Here is a 14,070-nt window from a genome sequence, read left to right on the forward strand (position 1 = left end):
CATGTGAAGCCGCATAAGGACTGTTAGACATATACAATCTCTTCGAACTGAGACAGACAATCTCTACGAACTAAGGCAGACAAAATCTAAGGTCGTGAGGCAGACTAGAAGCCTAGAGGTCTTTGAAACAGACATTGACTAAGGACAAAGGGTTGCAGACTAGGCTTGTAGATTACGTGTCATTGTACATAGACGTGGTTCAACATATTGATAACAAGTTTGTCTGTGTTAAACCCAGTTATCACAGATGGTCGTTCTGCAGACTATGGTTTCAGACAAAAGAAGTAAAACGCCCGACTGTTATTAAATAGATGGCCCAAGTTAGATGTAGATAACACACGCGTAGAGTGTGACACACATGAGACAAGCAGGAATCCAACAAATACAGTTATATTCCTACAACATATCTCTACAAAATTAAAGCTTTACGTATTTTCCAGCACTGATGCACGTTACTCCAGACTTCAGGTGGAGTCACTTTATTTTCCACTGGAATACTCGTCATACATCTTGATACATGTGTACGCTGGGTATCCAGGTGGTTTAAGCGTTCGCTCATCACGTCAATCATGGGTTCGATTCCCAAATCGGCAGTCTAAGTAAACTTATCCTCAGTACTTTTCGTTACACTCCTCTACTGAGTCTAACAAAACCTTATGGGAGGTCGCGTTAGGTAACGTTTGAGATTGACCAATCAGAACACAGTTTACCAAATCGCGAAAGTGGACATTCGCACATACTTTTTATCTCGAAACGGTAAGTCCAGCCCACCCCTAACCCGGATAAAAAGTATTTTTGTTCTTGAGTCGCATGACGCGTCCTTGACGTGTACAGCTAAATGCATCGTGTATTGTAACAATAGGTCCAGGCACTAGTTATATCCTTCAGGGTATGTGAAAAAACGACGCGTGTCAGTAAATCAGTCTCACGATGCAATAATATACATAATACGTCACTGTAGATTTCCTGAGGATATCTTATTGGACACTGGGCTCTGGTTCATATTCTCTTTCCTTGACTCTGGTCGTTATAGGGCTCGTCATTTTTGTTTATCACAGTTCTTTCTTCGTGTTCGCCCGCCTAATAATCCAAACACTGCTTTTAGTATCATGTCATATAGTGTATATATGTATTTAGAAAACAATGAGGCCGTTAGTATTTCGTGTCATATAGTGTATAAATATATATATGTACAATGAGACCGTTGGGCTAGCCTAGTGGTTACAGTGTTCGCAAGTTAAACCGAAGACCCGGTTTCGAATCCCCACATTGGCACAATGAGTGAAGGTCATTTTCCCGCGCGATATGAAAGGAAAGCGGCGTAAAACTATACTCACTCGCTCCGTCGAGACAGGACCGCATCTTCAGCGCCATTCATACTATATCCTGCCCTTCGTACATCATGTATATAACAGCATTGTGTGCACCTTTATTGCCATTAGCGCCCAACTGTGTAGTCGCCCATTACTTCTGTTCGACGTCCTTTCGTGTCACAAGTACTATATCAGTGTCATCAGTGCTCGTGCATGCACGTGCATAGCAAGAAAAGTTTAGTGCCACGTGTGCTATAACTTGAATATATTCATATCATATTCCACGGAGTACCTTTATTGCCATTAGTGCTTTACAAGTGCTCGTGTACGTACGTATACAAGACTAGGGGTATGCAAGTTTAGTGCCACGAGTGCTAAACCGTGTCTATAACACCTTGTGGGCGTACCTTTAGCCCAGTCAGTCCCATATCGTGAATACATACATGTGTGTAACATCCAGGATACGCCTTTTATTTCAACGGTCAGTAATCAGTACTGTAACCAAATTCCGACCACGTCATCTTTCGAAACGAAAAATGAAGAATGTCAACTGAAGAAAGTCTGAACTTCGTGATCCGTTTATTAATTCAAGACGTATAGGAATGTAAACACATTCTCGATTCAACTCAAAATTTATATTAAGCGCCGTGTTGGGGGCAAAAATTTGTGACTGCAAAAAGTGTGACTGCAAAATATCCACCAACATCATTAGTCTCCCCTATATATTTCTGTATAACAGACAGAAGCAGAGGCACTGGGATTCATCGATGAAGAGATACTGTAGGTGGTGATGGCATATTGAATCATCAGTTGGTCCACAGCCAAAATACATACAAAAAACAGGAAAAATATCACAAAAATTATATAACAGAAATGAAATATACCTTGAAAGAAACATAAAATACAAATCTGTAGAAGTGGCATCATCAATGCATGGACGATATGGGAACCAAGCACTGAACAGCACAATATCAAAGTTTCAAACTACTGATTAATAATTACATTTTTTATAAATTATTAAATAAATTATTGATACATGAGAGTTCATCAAAATGAAAAAATATTATATCATCTGCGTAAATGTAATCTTGTACATTATAACAATTCATACATTGGTTCGTAATTTGAGAACGATCCACGTTGACTGTTGGTCATCCAAAGTGGCGTTCACACGTTGCAGTTTGTTGTATAAAGTTTTGGATTTCAACGAATTTCAAAATGTGAACCCGTGTTGTATGCCACAAAATGCACCGTGGAACCGTGCCTGAATAAGCGTACTGTCAGCATATCCTGGCTGTTCACATCCCGAGCGGATTAGGGAGTGCTTCCTGAGCGCATCCTCGATCATCCGGGGCGTTGTATTACTATTCTGTTACGAGATAACATCTCAGACTCTTTCGCTTCTGTATTCTTAAATTGTTGTCATTCTCTCTCACGGGATCTCATTCTATTTTTTCGCATATCAGATTTTCCTTTATAAGAGTTTATGATTGGACGGAGATTTAACGTCCAGCCAATGGACTTACAAAACGTAGCTATGGTAACGAATGTAACCTGAGGATACACAATCGAGTAAGTCCTATGAAGGACAGTAGAACTGACAGGCCGAGTACGAGACTCCATTGTTTTCCCTCTCCGTTATTAGCTGAGGGATTGTACTATTGTTGCGGACTTAACTCGGTAAGTCAAATCTGTGGTTGTAAAGATGGCATGTCGAGAACAGTCCGACTCAGGAACAGTCACGGCGGAAATGGCTCACCCTATCCTCTTATTCGTCATGCGAATCAGAAAGTGTTTTATATGCTACTATTTAGGAGAGGGGTTACCCTTTCGGGGTAGGTGGGCAATCTGAAACTATATATCATAGAAAGCGAACTTCAACACTACGGTTTTGTAAAACAAAATGGCGTCCACGTGAATCCTTATTCACTTAGCGAAGGACAGGTAAAGCAGTTGAATATGGCAATATATCAGAGGTGTAGCAGATGGGCTATAAATCTGACAGCGTGTTTTTCTAACGAGATGATAAGCAGCGCTGTCCAGACCTATAACATCTAACAATACACAATAGGTAGATGCAGCTACATACTACCAACAAAATATAAGGGAACAAATGACTGGAATGTAGAAGTTGTTTGTGTACATTTACAATACCGGGGTATCTGAACGTATCACCTAACAACAATGTAACATCAATCATGACAAGCGCAATGAAGCATCGCATGATTCCCGAACAGCGTGTGGGGCATGCGCAGACAGAATTTAAGTATGTACACCCGCAGACGAACAATGAAAGGCTTAAAATGCCACCAAGCCGGTATATCTTTGCTGTTTAACGCCACACCTAACAATATTCAATAGCAGTTTTTTAAGCAATCTGGATCAAACAGTCCAATGACTGACAGCATGAGCATCGATCTACAAAGTTCTGATACGATGACGTGTGTCAACCAAGTCAGCGAGCCTGGCCACCCAATGCCGGTAGTCGCCTCTTACGACAAGCATGGGTTGCTGAAGACAAATTCTAACCCGGATGTTCACGGGTCTTTAGGGAAATGAAAAAGTGTAGTTCTCAACAGTGAGTGAGAACAGTGCTCTTAGAATGTCGGGATTCTTTTCCTTTTACAGATGGCATAAAGCGTTGTTGGCGATGTAGCGGCGAGCAACGTGCAAGGACAAGAGTTCTTGGTCAAAACAGTAGTGCAATGATGGGGGGTGGCATCACACATCACAAGCTAACTGACTATCGAGCCATATGTTTAAGAAATCATTCCTGCTTGAATTATTTCCATGACCTTGTCTACACGCCCAGCATACATTTTATACACATTGATATAGTCATTTCACTTTCGCTATCAACAGTACCCGTATTTTTGTTGGTAGTATATATGGTCAATAATATATGCATGAAAGGTCGTGTGTTGGTTGTTCTATTGGTATGGTCCTGTTTTGTCCGGATGTTACATAAACATCCTCTGACATGGAAACATCTAAAGAGCGTAGATCGGATCCCCAACCCTGACGACGCCTGACGAGATGTACGTCGCGTTCACACCAAAGGCTGGTTTCACCCCATAGGGCTCCTTCTTACGGAATCTGAAACACAAAAAGACTGGACCTTACACTAAAGCTTAGTTTCTGAATACATTACATTTTGATAGAAACAAAGGATTCCTTTCAAACTGAAACGCGCCCTGGGAGAAGTGAGAATTAGAACCTCAGGAAAGTTACACTTGTTTCATTTAGAGCTAAAGCATTGCTGGGAGGGCCGAGGAAAAAGAATGCGGTTCAGGGACTACAAGACACACTATCTGAACCTCAACCTTGAACATGATGCATTCCGTTCCATCAAAACAACGCTCCTTTCCTCTAGGTTCTCCAAAAAGCCACAATAATTAGTACAAGGCAAATGCCATTTAAATAGAGCGTTTTTAATTAATACTGCTATTAATCATTGTTTTCATGTCATCGCTACTTTCAAACATTGACAATGAAATAGCAGCTCAATGCCGGGAGCCCTTTCTTGTATTGTTTCAAATAGGGATCGTTACGTTGAAGATGGCGAACACGGGACTCACGTTCTAAGCGTTTTAAGAGGTTCTTCGTCTTTGTCCTTGACCCCTTTCAGTTGGTCCACAGTTGTGAGGATACAACGGGTACAGGCGTCCAGCGTCCGAAGTGCAGCTTGACCGATGCGTACCTCCTTCCAGTTATCCTGTAGCAGATATTTCACTGTCATCCGTCGCTTTTTCCAACAACAGTGGGAAGTTCAGGAACACGATTTACGCTTGAGCCATCAAAATACAATTCTTGACTATACAGTGCATTAGAGCGTGAGTTAACTCCGTTGAATGTCACTTGAACAGAAATCCAGATACGATACTAATAAAATGAAGGTGTGTCACTCTGGGTAATCGGAGGGCCCAGGGTGTCTATTATCATATGATGAAGGTATGTTACTCTGGGTATTCGAAGGATCCTGAGTGTCCATTATCATATGATGAAGGTATTTTAGTTCAGGTAATCGAAGGGTCCAGGGTGTCTATTATCATATGATGAAGGTATTTCACTTCAGGTAATCGACGGGTCCAGGGTGTGTAGTATCATATAACGAAGGTATGTTACTCTGGGTAATCGAGGGGTCCAGGGTGTCTATTATCATAGAAAGAAGGTATGTTATTCTGGGTAATCGAGGATCAAGGGTGTCTATTATCATATAATCAAGGTCTGGGTAATCAAAGGGTTCAGGGTGCCTTTCACCATGTTACTTTTTGTAGTCGAAGGGGGCTAAGGTGTCACCATACTTACGGTATGTTACTTTGAGTAATCAAAGGGTCCATGGTGCCTATCGCCATAATGAAGGTATGTTACTTTGGGTAATCGAGGAATCCAGAGAGTCTATTATCATATAGTGAACGTATGTTACTCTGGGTAATCGAGGAGTCCAGAGTGTCTATTATCATATAGTGAACGTATGTTACTCTGGGTAATCGAGGAGTCCAGAGAGTCTATTATGACATAGTGAACGTATGTTACTCTGGGTAATCGAGGAGTCCAGGATATCTATCATTATCTAATGAGGGAAACATGGGAATCAAGAGATATCCTTCAGTGTCAGGATGTGAAGAGTAATTAGCATATTAAGGTCTAAAATACCTCTGCAAAGGATTCACAGTCGTCCACGATGATGTTGGCTCTGAAGTTAAGGATGGGCACGGGTTTAGCCAGTCTGGTATTGAGCTCCCTCAAGGAAGCGTTCGAGAGAATCATATAGGAACAGTAGTCTGACAACGCTGTCTGAAATACATTGAGAAAGACCGTTATTGTAGTGCACGTCACATCGAAAACGAAATGCGGGGATTCCGACGAAAGTAAATATTGTTTTTATGTGAATAGATATATAAGATATTGGAGAATTCTATTTCAATGACTATATTTGTCATGTACAACCTACAATAGATGGGTGGAGATCTGGACGTCCTTAGTAATCCATAACCAAGTCTCCAGACGTCCAAGCGACAGATATCCAAACTAAGGTTAAGCACAATTCGACAGATCTCGACCCCTTCTAACCATATCTCCAAACTAAGCACAGCTCGTTCGATTTGGAATTGACCCCAACTATTCAGATCACCTAACTAAGCACAGCTCGATCGATTTGGAATTGACCCCAACTATTCAGATCACCAAACTAAGCACAGCTCGATTGATTTGGAATTGACCCCAACTATTCAGATCTAACTAAGCACAACTGGACGGAAACCAACTCACCATATCTCCAACTAACGCCGGATGCTTCCATAACTTCTGGGCATTGTAGGAGTCTCTCTTCTCCAGGGTGGGCGCAGAAAAGCGGAGAGTGAGGCCGTCCCTGTTGAAGTACTTACACAGCCACTGTGCAGCCTCGGGACCACAGTCTAAGGAATCTATTGTATCTGTCTTCACGCTGAACAAATCAAACGTATAGATAGCAGTGAGTGTATGTTTAACAATATTCCAGCAATGTCACGGTGGGAAGCACCAGAAAGGGGCATCACACATTGAGCCCGGGTCTTCGGCGTGACCAGCAAAAACTTATAGCACTAGCTGCCCAGTTTTCCCGTATAGATATGAGGCTGAGGACAACTTACTTATCCTTTCTCGACATTTTGTATGAACATTACAACTGAATGAGAGGATAAACACAAATTCATTTATATCCACTTGCACATTAAAATACCCTCATACAAATGGAACGACTTCCGGGAAACTGACTTCATGGGATTTTTTTCATAGGTTTGTTTATTTTCTTTCGTTTTGTTTTTACAAAGAAAAAACACGATAATCGCAAAGAATGTGCACTCAAGGTGATAACACCACTTACACCTTTAATGAAAATAAGGTTGCGGTATAGGGTAGTTGCCATAATAAGTTATCACATTCAAGAGAAGTTCACACTAAGAAATACCAGTCCAGAGTTAGGTTTCATACGATAAAACCTGACGCAGACCTGATAATACCCATGTTACCTTACATATAAATGTGATAACGCATTTGTCTTACCGAATGTTTCAAGTTAGCATCAATGAAAAAACATTTTGACAGAAAACAGCTGATGTACCGCCATGGAAATGGCCTGTGCATATGACATGCATCGACTGACCTGGATGCACGTTTTATTCCTGTATCAGGGTGTAAGGCACTAAGTGGCCCTCGAAAAAAATACACCGGGTGGGTGGTGTATATTCATCCTCCTCATCCTATGTTGCTATTCCGCCATGACAACATACATACTCACGTTACTATTTTCTGTAATATTATTGCCCATGCTTTTTATGATTGGCAGCGGAATAACAGTGTCCATATTCATTTCGTGTACGTTTATGGTTAGTTGATGAACGCCGCTCTCAGCATCCTTCCCCTCATTTCCATCCTTCCCATCGCATCCATCAATCCTTACCCTCACATCCATCCACCCTTCCCCTCATATGCATTCATCCTTCCCCTCACATCCATCCATCCTTCCCCTCACATCCATCCATCCTTCCCCTCACATCCATCCATCCTTCCCCTCACATCCACCCATCCTTCTAATACCCATCCTTCACCTAACATCCATCATCCTTATCCTCATATCCACCCATCCTTTCCCTCATATACAACCATCCTTCCCCTCATCCATGCACCCTTCCCCTCATGTCCACCATCTGCCAAGCTACCACAAACAACAACACCCACATCATCATACTCACGTGATTTTCTTGATCATATCAGGTGTAACCCGAGGATTCAGGGGTATCTTAAGTGTTGACATCCCTGGGGCGTCCAGATGCATCATGTCGCCATGAATGCTTGGCTCAATCAGAGCCATGGAGGGCAGTTGGCGTTGTGTTAAGTACACGTTCTTGTCATCGGACACTGCCCAGTGCCTGGAATAAAAAAAAGTGACCAGTTCACAGAGGCCGCGAGAATACAAACACCATCATCGATGCGATAACTCAATGCATATGTGCATGTCGTTTTACGCCGAAGTAAGAAACATAAAAGCTGTTCACGGCGATATACCACACTTGAATTTGGGTCAAACAGCCAGAGGGTGGTAGAATGAGCAGGGCTCCCTGACCTCCAGCTACAGTCAGTAGGAATTAGTGTCTGAAAACTGGACGCCAAGATGGTGGTTTACTTACACTAAGTCTAAGTCTGCATATTTGACATCTACCTACGTTAAAATTCACTAGTTGCACACATCTGATAAACTCTTTTATCAGTAATGTGTTTTGCTTTTTCTTTGGAAAAGGTGCTTCAATATACCATTTATCCCAGGGCAAACGGTGAAATACAACGGAAGCATAACCCCGATTAACCGGTGTATAATATTTACTAAGGGAGTTGCTATACCGATGTAGGAGTAAAACCCGGGTTTACACATGATTGTTGCTAAAACAGGTTGGACAAGAACTCAAAATTATCTAAATATAAACCTCTCGGGCAAGTCTGTCGTACAGACCGTGAAGTATATATGTCCAAGAATGCCCACGCAAGTCTAGAAAATGTAGCAAGTCTAGACTTCCATATCTTTTTTCACTATGAACTTTTTATCAGTAAATTTGTTTCATTTCAGAAGCTAGCTGTTAGTCTACTCTCGGGCTTACACGAAAGAATTGGCTACGTGCCAATGTTTATGCTGTGTAAGATTGGTAAGAGTTGCGCCCGTACCCCTCACCCCAATCAAAAACCAAAATTACAAACTGACATGTATACCTCACCCTAAATATACATTCAATAAACTAGAACCGGTATAAAAAAATTTCAATGAACTTATTTCAGAGTTGGAATATTATGCTGGGGAAGGACTCCCTTCTAGATGAAATTACTATGTAAACAGAGGGGGTTACTCTTTCCGTGACATTTACCACAATCATGTGTGTATATGATACGCGTAAATTGCCAAGTGTCCTTCAAAAAATATTTTCTGAAAGGAATAATCACCGACGTAATATAACAGCCCCTGAACGTGTAGGCAGGTAATATAAAAATGTTAAGCGTCGTGAATATATACAGGTAATATAAAAATGTTAAGCGTCGTGAATGTTTTGAAGCATATTTTTGTCATGACTGTACAACTGTTTCAGTAAAGTACGTGTTTCCATGGGCCTTTATAACTTGGCATTCACCGTTCCCCTTGACAACCATATTATGCTAAACCTTAGAAAAAGGTCGTGCCTGTTCATGAAATGAAGAGAGCCCCTGACGTGACAGGGAATAAATACAACCTCGCCGCCTTTGACCTACTTACCTGAACCCAGCTTACAGAAAAAGAATTCGCGATTAAATATTTACGCCATGTATACAATATCAGTTAAATATGTATGTAGAAATATACCTGTCGGTTAGACCCTTGTATGAAAGCCCCAGTCGAGTACATTCAGCCTCCGTAACGCTTAGCCCCCGGAAGGATTTCACTGGGTAGACATATAGAGCTGCCACCGTTCCGACGCGTCTCGGTAGATTTCGACGATTGTGTTGAACCCAGTAACCGATGGCGTATTTTAACGCTGCCCCAGCAGCTAGGGTTAGGAATATCCCTGATGCGGAGTTTGAAGTTATGCTGTCCAGGAACGTCATTGTCTAGTTGTTACAGGCAAAACAATCGGACGAACTGAGGAGCGCGCAAGCAGTGAGCTTCTTGTGTTACCGGTGAAGAAGGAAAATGTTACCTCTAACTTAAGCGATGTCAGCGCAGCGTTTTCACGAGTGAACGATGCGTGACACATAGTCTGTGTCACCGTCTTTGAGGCATATTTTATTACCTTACGCCCAACCTTTCTGTAATGTAAAAACACTAAATGAAGCAAGTCTAGATTTCCTCCGAATATCCCAGCTCACTGGGGCTCCTTTTCCATCTGTTTACACTTATGGTGTTTCTATTCAAATCGTATAGTTTAATACAGGTGCTCTGAGCTCCGAGTGACTATGCGTCGGGTATGGGGGTTCAGTCAAGGACACTCTCCGCTGAGGTTTTGGACGGTGAAAGACCACATGTAATGACACATGTTACAATCATCACTAAGGTAATGTTTGTCTGCACCATACAATATTGTTCACAGACAGCCGCCATGTTTGGTCGTATGTTTGGTCATATGTTTGGTCTAATGTTTGGTCTTATGTTGAAGACACCGTACAGTACCAGAGATTTGGTGGCTGTTTGATGCGGAAGTGTTCACGAAAAAATAACTTTTTTGTCTTATGAACCAACACGGACTATAATACTTAACATCAATGTTTGAAAATATACACTCATTTTTTTCTTACAATGAATGTATAGCCCGCAGTGAAAGTGATGAAATATTATGCCATTATAAGGTCTATGACTGCCGAGCTATACACGCCACAGTTACCGCCCTTTGAATATGACGTACTTTGTGCCAGCTAATTTAGACTGGTCTCCTATCTAGTCCCAAAGCCAAAAGATGTAAATACTGACATTAATCACATGAAAACATGTGTTTTTAAAATACAAAAGAAAGTGAAATGACCCGGGTACCAGTAAATACATGGGTCAAGTTCGTGTAGCACATTTCGAGAGTGGCCGAGTAAGTTGTGTTTCCGCTGTCATATTCCAACAAGATCCATGAGGGAAACACCAGAAATGGGCTTCCCACACTGTGCTTCTAAGGGGAATCGAACCTGGGCCTTTGAGTGAACGCTTTAACCAATAGCAAACCCCCATTTCTGGTATTCTTTACCGTACTAGTGCTGGTCATTGCTTAACGTCGCAGTCAGCCCATTTCCAGTTACTAGTATGTGGCGGCGGTCTGTAAACAATCGTCTAGACCAGACAATACTGTGGCCAACAGCATGAGCATCGATCTACATAACTGGGAGATGATAACGTGGGTCAACCAAGTCAGCGAGCCTCACTACCCTATATATCCTGTTAGTCGCCTCTTACAACAAGCATGGGCTACTGGCTAGCTATTCTTGAAACGTTCGTAACCTCTTATGCCTAAGGCTGCGACCAGTGCATATTGTAGTTCGAGCTTTTTAACAGCTACTGGGCGGTTGGGTAGCCTAGCAGTTATAGAGTTCGCTCGTCACGCTGATGACTTGGGTTTGTTTCCCCGTAATATTGATGGAAAATTGCTACAAGAGGCGTAATACTGAACTCACGTAGTCGCTTTTAACAGCCTTTTACAGTTTTATAGGGACCATGGTTATTTTCTTTGCACAAAGGAGCGATGGGGGAGCCTAGTGGTTCATAGCGAAGACTCGAGTTCGAAGCCCATTTCCTGTGTCCCCGATATATTGTGATATTGCTGGAATATTATTAAAAGCGTCGTAAAACTAAACTCACATCTTTGGACGAGAGGCTTGTCACGTGACTAGACAAACGCACAGTTATAACAGTATGAACGATTCAATGACAACTCTCTAGACCTACCACGAATAAACACAGTCGTTGTTTTACATAATACGAATAATATTTTCGAAGTCAACTTTACAGCGTATGTACGTGTATAATTCGATAGGGACTTTTGACAGCATGCCCGTGCACGAACATCTTCACTGCGAAACGTCTTCGAGAACAAGCAGCTAGAGCTGCACACCCTGGCTACTGGCTGGAACCGGGCTTGGACTGATAAGACTCAGCTGACAAATCTGTTAAATCAAATAATACCTACTATTATGTCTGGTCATGTGATGCCAAACTCGGCTCATTAACTCTTTGTTGTGTCAGACACACAACGTTTTTGGCTGCAAATGCTGTCTTGAGAAAATAAACCCCGTCAACATATTTTTCTTACAGGGTTTTAAAATGATCTGAGTTCTTTCTACATGTTTTATAAATGACTTTAATTCAGGTTTTTACCGTATATCTCCTGTAAATGATCGGCAAATGACCAAACACTCTGATCAGCATCTGAAAATGCCCCAATCTCATTAGACTCGGCAATACCTAGTGTCGCGTTGATTTCGCCAGTCAGTTTCATAACAAACAGAACCTTAAATTCTCAGTGGCAAGGGCTGTGAAATGTACCACCTCTGCTTCGAGCATTGGCACTGTTTAATCTCCAGTGTTATTGGGCTCGGTGTTTATTGCAGTACTTCTATCCAGCTGAGGCGCCGTCCATAATTAACGGCGGGGTGGGAGTCGCCCATATATTTCTGAGGAGATAAGGAGGCTCATCAAGTTTGGGTGGGGGTAGCAGTAATATTGTATAATAATGGTTAAAATTCATGGTGGGTAGGGGAATGGGGCATTGATTTCGTACATAACACAGGGTGTCGCGTGAAAAGATCATAAATTTTAAGGGTAGTGGGTGGGTGTCATTCACACTGTACATGCTTTACCATATCATTGTCATCAACCCCCAACAAAAATATGTAACCAACATAAAACAGACGCGCAGAGAGAGGGACAGAGAAAGAGACAGACATTACTAACAGTCACTCAGGTCAGTGCTATGGGCGTCAAAGTTGAAATATTACGAAAACACATACTCGAGCAGACAGACAGACAGACAGACACTCAAGCAATAAAGCGAGTTCTCCATTATGCACTGAACGTCACCAGATAGAAAATACTGTGAATCTCACATAAGTGTTTTATTATAGAACGGTACACAACGGCAATAAGCCGTATTTTTCTTAGGATATATTAACATTATTTATAACCGTCCCAAGGATGTAATAAACATTTACAATCCCATTGCAGTAATGTCGGAGAGGTCCATTATATGAAAGGGGGAGTATTACTGATCCTTTTAAAGTTCACGTGACGAATGTCTGTGCCTTTTCCACGGATACAGATGGTCATATTTCGCCCGTGTTAAAATGTGACTCCTCGACCATTTCGTTCTTCTGCGTCTCGTGTTATCGTGATTTATGGTGTGTAAGTACTACATGGATGTCAAGGCACGAAAGAAACAAGTAACCAGTGTTAAGGGGCAGAACAGTTGTCATCAGTTTTTGATCATGCAAGAGTTTGCTCTTGGTCACAAAATGTTCTCTTTCGATTTCGTTCGCGTGTAACCATATGTTTTGAAGAAATAATTTATGACAAATCAGTTGCTACTGTTCAAGAAATTTACACGATGCAGGGATTATGGATTGAAATCAATGCTAGCTGAGAAACAATGTCAGAAATTTCTGATGATTTTACGGATGCTTTCTCTGCTAATTCGATGCATTTCACTCCAAAATCTTGCACGGTCAGTATGTATTAACCACTAGGACACCCCTCCCTACTAGAACTCAGAAGTAAACCCTCCGAGCTTCTGTGGTTTTTTGGCTCTGTCAGATTGATCGGAAACCATGGGCGACTGAATTCCCAGTGTTTCCATGAAGCTGGGATATGCTTTGTTGTGTCGACCTCTCATTTCAATTCAATTCAGACTGCTTCACAATACGGTTGCCGAAGATTACATTATTTAAAACAACATACCAGGTACATTTACTTGGATTCTCCTGACACCAGCAGTCTTACAGAGACATCTAGACACCAAGAACCATTTCCCCCCATTTTATAGAAAAGCTGCCATATAGAAATTCAAAGTAGTGGGGTGTATGTTGCCAGAAAGTGAATAGTTGAGCACTGGGTTAGACCTTTGACTTTCAGCATCATATCCAAATGGAACAAATGGTAAGTCTTCATCCATTGTTGCTCTGATGCCAAACTACATGGTCTTTCCAGTCAGCAAAAGTTATTTTAAAAAAGCCTAAAATCCTTCAAGAAAACGTGCAACTTTGACCTTCCTCGAAAGATCTTGTTTTTCAT

The 14,070-nt window shown here is 41.7% G+C and overlaps 1 protein-coding gene across 1 annotated transcript; it reads right to left on the reverse strand.

Moving 5' to 3' along the window:
• Nucleotides 1-1,592: 1,592 nt before the first annotated feature.
• LOC137294851 (mitochondrial amidoxime-reducing component 1-like) lies at nucleotides 1,593-10,007 on the reverse strand. The gene is made up of 6 exons (XM_067825986.1): nucleotides 9,676-10,007; nucleotides 8,045-8,221; nucleotides 6,585-6,759; nucleotides 5,970-6,110; nucleotides 4,892-5,028; nucleotides 1,593-4,409 (listed from the first exon to the last, which is right to left on the reverse strand). Exons 1-6 carry the CDS (start codon nucleotides 9,915-9,917, stop codon nucleotides 4,304-4,306), a joined length of 978 nt encoding a protein of 325 aa, XP_067682087.1. The 5' UTR covers nucleotides 9,918-10,007; the 3' UTR covers nucleotides 1,593-4,303.
• Between the last annotated feature and the right edge of the window lie 4,063 nt (nucleotides 10,008-14,070).

This window comes from Haliotis asinina, chromosome 8, assembly GCF_037392515.1.
Source record: "Haliotis asinina isolate JCU_RB_2024 chromosome 8, JCU_Hal_asi_v2, whole genome shotgun sequence".
In the NCBI taxonomy this organism is placed as follows: Eukaryota; Metazoa; Mollusca; class Gastropoda; order Lepetellida; family Haliotidae; genus Haliotis; species Haliotis asinina.

What these genes read in the sequence shown, in the direction of transcription:
- LOC137294851 (XM_067825986.1), bottom strand. Translation starts at nt 9,917, where the DNA reads ATGACGTTCCTGGACAGCATAACTTCAAACTCCGCATCAGGGATATTC. An exon ending in TACAAGGGTCTAACCGACAG is followed by an intron (nt 8,222 to 9,675) that starts GTATATTTCTAC and finishes TTTTTATTCCAG; the next exon opens with GCACTGGGCAGTGTCCGATG. An exon ending in CGGCGTTAGTTGGAGATATG is followed by an intron (nt 6,111 to 6,584) that starts GTGAGTTGGTTT and finishes AATGTATTTCAG; the next exon opens with ACAGCGTTGTCAGACTACTG.